We start from the raw sequence: 10,852 nt of genomic DNA on the forward strand, positions 1-10,852 counted from the left end.
GGTCTCCGTTGCTGGTTGGCTAACTAGCAACGGGGTCTTGCCAGCCAATGGAATTGTGTGATTACAAGCCAGGGGAATCCCATAAAAGAGGGCTCCCCTGGCCCAGAGAACCAGTCCGGATTTACCTTATGCCTTGCCAATAAACCAAGAGCTGACTGTCACTCGACTCGTGTCTTACTGCCTGCGCGATCTAACAGAACCTTGTATGGTAGGCAAGGCAGGTTGTATGACGTGTGTGAGTTCCGGCATCTTTTTTTTTTTTTTTTAGAAAAAAAGCACTGGATAGATAGATAGATAGATAGATAGATAGATAGATAGATAGATAGATAGATAGATAGATAGATAGATAGAAACTTCTAAGACTAATATTAATTTTAATGACAGAGAGAATTGGAGTTCTGAATGTTTTTATTATATCTTTTGACTGTGCCACTTTTTTGCTTTACATCATGAAGATTTAATTTAGTATTAAGTGGTAAATTAATGAGAAATTCCTTGCTGCATAAAAGCATGTGAAAGCCTCTACGAATCTTAATAAGAAAAATAATCCCATGAAGTTTGATGAGATGTAGTCCTCATTGCTACTTCATAAAACATCACAATAATAGAGTCACACCCAAGACACCTGCTTTTTTTTTGAGCTTTTATTTTTACAAAAAACATACGTTGCTTCTTTTTAAGTCTTCCCCACTATGGATAGATACTTTCCAGAATGATGTCGTTATTCTTATGATCTGAGAGAGAGAGCAATGCTTCTTTGTTAGCATCACAGCTTTCTGTCCATATGGCTTTAGTGGCTAGTTAGTCACTAAACTTCTAATACAGAGGTTTCTTTTCAAATTGTGTCATGCGGGTCATCAGCCTTTGCAGACCAGTTCAGTTGTGATCTGTGCATTCTCTTTGTTAATAGTTATTCCTGCTGGCTGCCATAAGGTCTAGCTTTAAACTCAGTGTTCAAAGAATGCATCCAACATTCACTACATGGAGAAGTCTGTATACATTCCTCATGCAGGGGTGAATGTCAGCTGGCGAGATCTCCTCAGCTATGAGAAATTCAATTATTATTTTCTACTCAAAGTGTGCATCAGTGGCAATTGTCATTTTGAACTGCCTGGTTGTGTTCCCCTTTGATATGCAGGAAGAATAGGAAAGGAAATCTTTTTTGGAAGCACTGAGGAACAAAAATACTCTCTTCTTCATATAATCTATGAGGACAAGTGTTAGAGAAATCAAGGACTTTTCCCCAATCAAAGTTATTATTAGAAAAAGAACAAAAGCAAACAGTAGAAGTAGGAAGATTTTTGGAATTAGTGGAACTGTAGGTAGCAGTGTAGCACAATAGTTAGAATGCAGCCAGGAGTTCGATTCTGATGGGGCTCAAGGTTGACTCAGCCTTCCATCCTTCCAAGGTCAGTAAAATGAAGGCTCAGGTTGTTGGGGGCAATATGTTGACATTGTAAACCGCTCCGAGAGTGCTGTAAAGCACTCTGGAGTGGTATATAAGACCTATTGCTATTGCTAGCAGCGGAGTCCATCAGTGCTTTGTAATTTGTTACGTTTTTAAAATTCCATATGCATCCACCAGTCCGAGGTCCAAGTCAGGAACTGCACCTCAGTTCCTTGTTCTGCTAAACCACTTCTTGCTTGCTAGCTAGCCAGATGCAATGCCAACAAGCTAGTGCTTATGTACTAACTAAAATCAGTTTGGTTTTCCAGAAGAATTAGAACATGGCATACATTGTTTACTATAAACATTAGCATTTTCTCTCTTGGCTGCTTTTTCTAGTCCCTTGTCCAATCAAATGAAATATTCAAAGCAATGCAAATGCCATACCTCACTCTTCATGAAAGGAGACTGCATTAGTTTATGAAGCAGCTTCAAAGGGACACTCTAACTAACTACTAACCACTAACTATTTTCAAAAGCACTTAGCACAGTCGTACAATTTTTAGTTTCCCTAGAGAACATTTATCTGGATAGACTCATGTAGGTGTCGTTTAATAACCTGTGAAGTTTCAGAAATATTTGTGCTAGTCAATACATTTCTCATGTACACACTTGAAATACAGATTGTCCTCTTTATGGGAAGGTCACAGATTTAGTTGAAATGTGGAAAGTTATTCAGATCTGTGGATGAAAATCTAAAGGTTGTGCTCATTCACAGAGAATGAGATGAAATTGACTTGGGCCATTTAAAAATGTTCTCTTTTAATAATTTGCTTCATTGAATTCACATTGCTTAATTTATTTTGACAACTTTGATTTTATTTAATTTGCTTCAACAACTTCAACCTTGCTTAATTCACCTTCTTTGCCAGTGTTTTATATCTGGGGCTTCTTGCAAAATTGAGGTCAGACTTTGATTTGCATCTTTATTTTACTCTTGAAGGATGTTGTGGATATTTTGTATGACACTGTTTGTTATTCATTCCGGAAGTTGAATACCAACAACTGTATGAAACCCAGGGGGCTCAATCAGTTTAATTGTAGCCTTATTTTATAAACCAGTAGCACTTAACAATAACCCACCAAACCCATCCTTTAAAAATGTGGATAAAGGCAACATTATGCTCCCGCATTTTGCTTTTAGAGTTTACTGGAATTAATTAATGTGTGTCTCTGACTTTGAAGCACAAAAGAAAATGCACAGAAATATATAAATCTCAGGCTTTACAGTAACTAGCTGCTTTGTATGAAACAAGACATACTCACAGATATTTTGCAGCTCTGTCTATGCTCATAGTGGGCAGTTTCCTCCCCCATTATTGATTCCATAGAAAAAGAGGAAACATGCTTAATGCATTGTTCCTTATGAGTTCCTTACGAGGTGTTCCTGCTGGTATATTTCCCCTAATTATCTATAGCTTGTTTACCTTGCCTCCATGTGAAAGGAAAAATTGCAATTTAAAGGTTCCTGCACACTTCACTTTTTCTCAGGAGACCTAAGTATCTGTTACCTTTGTTCTTATTTCAATGGAATAACTTCCACAACTAATTTTGGGCCCAAACTTTAAGTTTTAAAGAATCCCTATGGAATAATACCAATATTGTGCTTATTTCTTCCTCTATCCTGCATCATCTTTATACGTCTGCATTTAACAAAAAAATGTATAAAATGTACAATACTTTTTTAAAAGTTTCCTGATGTCATACAACTACTGAAAAGCCAAAACTAGTAAGCAAAGGAATATATTTTACAAGCTCATCTTTATCCCCACAAAAGTAATATATTTGTATTTCATTATTTCTCCATATATTAGATCTTAACTTATAGGATTCTCAATGTGATTTGGGTTGTTGATGTTATTTTGGTTTATGTGTTTTAGATTAGTCCTTAGTTTGGAAACCCCGTTGCCTCATCACCACCCAGATTGCTGAAGTGGTCTTAGAAATCTCTTGAATATGCTTTACTGTCAGATTTACATCTAAGCAGGGAATCAGAAATCATGACAGCCTTCCCTATCCTGCCTCAATCCAGATGTATTAAACTTTCACAATTACAGATCAAAAACAAACCAGCAAAGGTTAAGTTATGAGAAAAGGCAATAGTCGAGATCAAATAACAATTCAGAAGACAAAGAAGTGACTAAAAAGTTGTGATCAGAGAATAAACTCAGATGCAAGAACAACTTAAGTACAAGAAAACAGTCTTGCTAAAACATGGTCTATTGGAACAGGGAACCTGCCATATTCTACTGTTCCTTACAGCTAAATGCACTAACCATAAATTTTCAGGAAATTTGAAGAAATGTAGGTGATATTTATAGATTTATAGATTTATCCAGCAGATAAATCCAAAACATATCACTTACATGGGTGGAAAGATATAAAATTCATTCAAACTTTAGAGAAAGAAGCTAAATTGAATGTGTCTATGTGATAGGCTAATATATTTAATTAACTGAGGGAGAAAAGATACAAGTTTCTGATTTGCTTGGATCCCAGATTGCTTAAAATATATATATTTCAATAAGATGTTTTATTCAAGTGTCAGTAATTGTTCAGTGCTGTTGGCTGGAAAGCAATTTTTTTATTATTCCACATGCAAAAGATCGATTTGGCAAGCTGAACTAGATGGGGAAGCCTATATCCTTTATTTTCTAACACACCACAGGGATCAAAATTATTGTAATTGTATTTTTGTCCTACCTTTATTTTTTACAACTCAGTGCAGTATATGTAATACTCCCATATCTTCTTTTCCCACAACAACGGGGTAAGGGAATGACTAACCCAAAGTTACCCAGCTGGCTTTCAGGCTTCAGGGTTTCTTGAAGACCATGATCTGATTCTGAAAAATGTGGCAAAAGTTCAACCATTGGTTCAGTATAAGTTTTTGTCCAAAGAATAAAATGCCCATATCATATCGTCTACACAAGAGGTCTGACAAGAAGATTACAAAGTTGAGGTAGTTCTGTCTCACACACAAAGACACACTCTCTATTTCTCAAACATAATATAACAAGAAATAATGGTACAGAGCATATTAAAATAAATATATTTCCTCTTCATTATGTGCCATTATAACCTGTCATAGAAAATTGAATAGGGATTATACCTTACATTCACTAATAAACTCCCTCCCCCAACACTGTTATAAACCACTGTTCAGAACTTTTAACAATAAACCCATTTTAATACAAGTTACCTGGAGTCTAATGAAGAATCATGTTCTCAAAATGCTTTGTTCCTTTTTCAGATTACTTTCAGAGAGTTAAATAAAGGTTGATGCTTTCATTAAAAAAAATGTAATGAGCAACAGTTTTCAGTAACAGACCTCCCTGTTATTCTGATCAGCTACAGCTTCATACCATCTTAAGTCTGAAAAATTGTTCTCCTTTTTCCTAATAACAACATGTCATAAGGCCAAGCTTATAGAAATTCTGGCAAAGAAATGCTCATTACAAATTATTACCAGGAACTCTTGTGGCAATCCTTGCAAGGAGATAGAAATGTTTTTCCTTGAGGACAAATTATTCATGCAATCAAAACTATATTTTATACATATCTTGAAAAGGGATTACTAAATAACTCTTGAAATCTACATTTAACTCTAATGGAGAAGAACGACTAAGCAAAGGAAACAAAGTAATCCCAAAGAAGTTTCAAATACTTTTCATCTGGGATGACATTCTTATTTATACTTGACAGATTATTTCTTCAGGTACCTTGAATTCTGAATTTTCCTCAATAAGTTGGAATACTATGGCACTATTATGTTAAAAATTGTATTTGCGCCATCTATATATTATAATAAAGAGTAATGTGTACCTCTAATACAAGCAGAAAACTTAATGTTGCATTATAATAAGGAATAAAGTTTGAGTTCTCATTTCACAAATCAGTTAATTATAACTCAGAGAAGTCAAAGTTCTATAAATCAGATGATTCAGAAAACTTTGTCAACTACATTCTGCTACAACATACAACGGGGGGGGGGGAAACCTTGTTGTACATGTCTGAATATTTCCTAGTATTCCTTCCTTTGTGTTAAAAGCATTACATTGGGTGCATGTTTTTGCTGAAGAAATACAGAATACTGGTTTGAGCTTTAAAGACCTTCATGGCCTGAGTTCAAGCTAGTTGAAAGAATATCACTCATTTATTGAGAGGAGGTTTATTTAAAGTTACTGAAGGCCAAAATAATTAATCTCCATTAATTTGGGGCCAAGCTTTCTCCAAAGCCATCCCACTTGGGAGGATGGGCTCCTTGCTGAACTGAAAAACCTAACATCTCAGTCTTTTGATTTAACCATGTTTAATTATTTAGTTGTGCTGAGCTACTTCGTAAGTAGAAAATAAACAATGGTATCAGGTTGAAGGAAAAGTGATGCAGTGAATGAGCTTTTTACATGGAGACATTTTTATTCTACTAAAGAATATAGGTCCCAGATTTCCTGCATTAGAGCAGTAAAATGTATTATCCAGAAAAGATGATCCAGACTTGACTAGGTAATTATTATCAGGCATATTTATATTTCTTTTCAAGAATTCCAAGCCAAAAAAAGAGGAGTTTTAATTAAATGCATATAGACTTATAATAAACCTTGCTAAGAACAGCAATTCCATGGATAACTTTAGCTTTCCAGAAATATACATTTTTCCCATTCATTTTTCTCTCTCTCTCTTCAGCTTGTGTAGCACATGGTTACTATTTTTAAAACCTGTTTATGAACTCATCCTAACATGCAGATTTTTTTTAAAAAAATATATCCTCTAGTAAATAAAATAATGAATAAGTGATAGTGAAACAACATCAGTCTGTAACTACTCTGTTTTCTTCTCTTTCCAGCTCCAAGTACAACCCAGCTTGGGATCACTGGGGGCACAGAAGTTTTCTTGTCCTGCTGGTACCTTGTGTTGACACTGTCCTCTTACACCAGCATAATGTACCTGAAGAACATCGTTCTACAATAAATGTAAAGAACCGTGGAAAGCTTTTAAGGATTATTTGAAAGTGCTGATGACTGGATCCAATCTGGTAGAGTTGGTTAAAAAAAAAAACACGTCGTGGGATATAATCAGCAGTGCTTATTTGGGAATGATCGCCTTCTGTAGAATTGCTCATTATGTAAATACTTTAATTCTACTCTCTTTTTTATTAGCTGCATTACCTTGTGAAGAAGTACACATTGTCCTTTTTCTTTTCCTTTCTCTCTTTTTCTTTTTGAAAGATGTGAAATTATTTTTAGAGGATATTAATTGTGAGTTCATGTTTGTAATCTACAACGATTCAAAAGCATTCAGTCATGGTCTGCCAAAGTGCAGGCAATAGTTTACATAAAAAGAACCCAAATAATTGCAGTTAAAAATGTGATCTTTAAGGCTGCAATACAAGCATTCATTTCCCTCTTTAAATAAGATTCTCTCTATATTGACACAGAATCTTTTTTTTTTTTACAGAAAAAGGCTAAATAACATTGGCTTTGATTCATCTCTTCAAACTAGAACACATATCTAGATTTTCTTCTAGCATGACACTCAGATTTCAAGAATGAGCTTTGTAATATGACTGCCCTGGGCAGTTATGCTTTGATTTTGATTTTCTTGTCTGTTCAGCATGGGTGTGCCTTCATAAGATACTGCTTTTCTCTTCCTCTCGGATGGGAGATTATATAAATATATATATATATACATATATATATTTTGGTAGATGCTAAGTTCAAGGGTACTGAATCTCTTATTAAGAACAAAGGTGCTATTCGGCTGTACCAGTGGGGAAAGGAACTATTCAAACACTGAGCACAGAAGCAGACAGAGTAAATAGATGGTACTGGAAGTGGGTTTTTTTTCCCTTCTAAATCTGTTAAAAACAGCAGATATTTCAGAGGCTTCTTTATGAATGTAGCCCCTTTTTTTGTTCATACTGTGTCATGATTTTTAAAAGACTGCAAAGAAAGTAAGAATTCCTTTATTTTACTCAATGTTCAGAAGTAATGTCAACATTTGCATTTCAGAATTGTTCTACCTGCGCAATGTCTAGTAATGAGAAAACCTAAATCATTTGAATGGTCAGAAGGATTTGAAACCTTCTTTTGAAACCCTACATGTTTTTACGATAATATACATTGATGGGCACAGACATCAGGAATAACCTCTATTCCAATCACAGGGCACAGATGACACATAGGAATGTGTTAACGTACCATTGGTACTCAAACATTTTCTTAAAGTTACTTTGCTTAGATAAGAAATAACTGTTTCCTACATAAACATGTGGCTGAAGAATTTCCTCACGTTTGCAGTAACTGTGCCATTATCTTCACTGTCTTATGTGTAGGTAGCAGAGAGAGGTCATGTAAATGCTGGATTACCTATATGCCATACAATGTAGGGAAGATGATATGTCATTCTCGAACATGCATATTTAGAACTTACAAAACGTAAAATGGGTGCCTAAAAGAACTTTTCTCTCATTTATATTTTTTCTTAAATGCAACTTATAAGAGGTCAGTATTTTTTTTCCAAATGTTATGTGCTACATATCTGGTTGCCATAGTGTTGATTCTCTACCTTTGTCTTAGTATGACGTTGTATTTTCTCCCCATAAGGAGAACAAGTCTCCTTTTCTCAAAAGGAGAACAATTCAGATTAGCCACTCTTAAGTTAAATGTCAGTCTACACAATCTAGTAAGGAACTTGTCGTTCCAAACAGATCATCTTTAAGCAGAAGAAAAAAAGGAGAAACTGCAAATTTATAGTATTATATGTGTTTGACATGCCGTGTGGCAAATTAACAAAAGATTTTAAAAATTCAAACAATATTCTGATGTAGAATAACTGGATACTTCAGCAAATGCATAGACTTCTATTTGGACTCTGACATGCTGTACAGGGAGAAAATTACTCTTGGCTACTTGAATGAGGGCAGTTTCCTTTTTCCCCTGTCTTTTGCCTGGTTCAGGATGAATGATAACAGCTTGTTTCCTTAATTGAAGTTGCTGAGACATTTATAACCAAGTGCAATAAAATGACTCATTGTTAGATAAAGTGTTGTTTCTTAGGCAAAAAGATCTCAAAAGCAAAACACAATTTAGCAATATCTCAGAGGTCTACAGAAAAGCTACCAGGTCTCGACCCTTATAAATTGTAATTGTGACTTTAAAAATAAATGACTAGGGTATCTATTCTTAAGTCTATCAAAGCTGGACAAAAAGGAAATTTACTGAACTGAGTACAAATTCAGCCTTTTTTAAAATTCCCCAAATAACATTGTTTGGGGAACCATCACAATCTGTTCACTTGTCTGCCAGGTTTAAAACATATTATACCATTCAATAGTCTGCTCTTTTAATCCATAAATAAAATATTATTAGACTAAGAAGGGAATCCATTGCAACTAACAGATGATTCTTAAGAACAGGAATATCCATATTATGAATGTTAAATAATTACAGCCTCCAGAGCTGGACTATAAAAATCCAGATGCCCACTAGATGGCAGCAAACAGGTGCAGACATGCTAACTCTTTGCTGCCATCTAGTCATCTAGATTTCTGCCAGGCAGAAGTGGAGGCATTCTCATATTATGGCTATCACCATTCAGTGGAGCAGTCTGTATTTTCTCTTTTGTTCTGCTGATAATCAACTGTTGTTAAAAAGGGGTGTGTTTTTTTAAACTAGAAAAGCTTGATTGAATTGGTTTAATGCAATATTCTGACATTTGTCTGCCCAGACATTCAAACCTATTAGAGTAAAGAGTGCAGGCAATGTTTTCTGTGTTGCTGCGTAATAGATCTAAAAGCCTATTCATGTATCCCCTACAAAATGTTACGTATAAACCATATAAACCAAGAACAGGATATGAGTTTATCAAATGTGCTGTGCTCCCTGTACCTTTAAATGCCTAGACTAGAGCCATTCTCTTTAATTTCCCTTGTATTGCAGCTTTAAAGTTCTAGAATGCATTTCACAGAAGAACGGAGCAATACTGCAGAATCTTCTGTCAGTGCTCTCTTAAGGAAAAAGAAACAGTTCAAAGCTATGTCACAAATAGAGAACCCAACATTCCTTTTCACATCCGTAGAGAGCTGCTTTAATAGATTTGTTTATCCAAATTCTATGGTCAAGTTAACTGCTTTCTTATTCCTCCCCCAGCACACGGAGGCTGCTGATTCCTGCAGCAAACAGGGTGATCTTATTTTTCTTATTACTGAACATGAAAATACCTGTGATAAAAGGATTAGTAATGTTTTTGTTTGTAGGGAATTCCCACCACAACAGCAGTTGGAATATATTAGCTCAATGTTTAGCCCAGCCTCTGAATGTTCACTTGCAATTGTTGAGTGTTTTCTTTTTAAAACATTAAACCCCTGGTTGTAGGGGGGGAAAACATCGTAGAAAACCACTTCCTGATTGTGTAGGGGAAACAATTGTATGTATAAAACTGGGTTTGATTCTGTAAGTATTTATTATCAAATTTGGACTAGTTCAATAAATACTTTCAGGATTTGCCTTGCAAAAGGCACCTTTGCAAAAACATGTTCGGTCTAATCCTATCAAGACAGACACACACATAATTTTGCACTGAATTGTTCCAGTAATCATTTTTTTAATAGCAGGTGTCTGCATATTGACAGGATTGTCCCCCCACACACACAAGTTCCAGATTTCTCTAGTAAGCCTTTTTTATATGATCACTGTACAATTTGGGATTTAATGGGACTTGATGTGGATTGTGTTGGTTGTTCAAATTACAATAACATTTTACAGAGTTTATTAGTTCTTAAATTGTGGAGTATGTTTGTTTCTGTTTCTTACATGAATCTGTGGTCATCTAATCAATATCATTGCTGTTTAGATTTTTAATCAACCACTATTATATTTCTCCCAGTTGTGGAATGAATATGAATATGAATATGTATGTATGTGTATATATATATATATATACACATACATATATACACTGTATATTCCTACACGGATTGGATTAGATCCAAGAAATGTAACTAAAGACTTATTATACAAAAAGTGTCCCAAGTTTTGAATTGTGACAATCTTTCAGCTAAAACAAGGCAATTAATTACAATTGTATTGTTACCAGATTAACATACAGAGAAACTGAGTGGTGCTGATTGGAATTAAGGATGTCTTAATATATGTAATATGAATTGTCATTTTTTAAAATAGCTTAACTGGGAAATTGCTATGAAAATTCAGTTGAAGTCATTCTTTTTTGTTCTTCATATTGTTTTAAATTACAGTTTGTTTCAGATACAGATGTCCTGAAAGCGGCATCACTAACTGTGCAATGCTATTCATATTTACACTGGAATAAGCCCTCCTGAATTCAGTAAGACTTATATCTAGGTAAGTCGGTATAGCATTGCAGTCTAAAGTATTGTGCTTTCTT

At 34.8% G+C, this 10,852-nt stretch overlaps 1 protein-coding gene across 1 annotated transcript in view; it reads left to right on the forward strand.

Moving 5' to 3' along the window:
- Positions 1 to 6,418, forward strand: part of NEGR1 (neuronal growth regulator 1) — a gene marked incomplete at its 5' end in the record, with an annotated part of 240,001 nt that extends 233,583 nt beyond the window's left edge. Inside the window, one exon of the mRNA XM_029285541.1 lies at positions 6,294 to 6,418. Within this exon, the coding sequence (XP_029141374.1) occupies positions 6,294 to 6,418 (125 nt within the window). The remainder of the gene's footprint in view (positions 1 to 6,293) is intronic.
- Positions 6,419 to 10,852: the final 4,434 nt, after the last annotated feature.

Source organism: Protobothrops mucrosquamatus, unplaced genomic scaffold (assembly GCF_001527695.2).
Source record: "Protobothrops mucrosquamatus isolate PMUCROS unplaced genomic scaffold, P.Mucros_1.0 scaffold1837, whole genome shotgun sequence".
NCBI classification, from domain to species: domain Eukaryota; kingdom Metazoa; phylum Chordata; class Lepidosauria; order Squamata; family Viperidae; genus Protobothrops; species Protobothrops mucrosquamatus.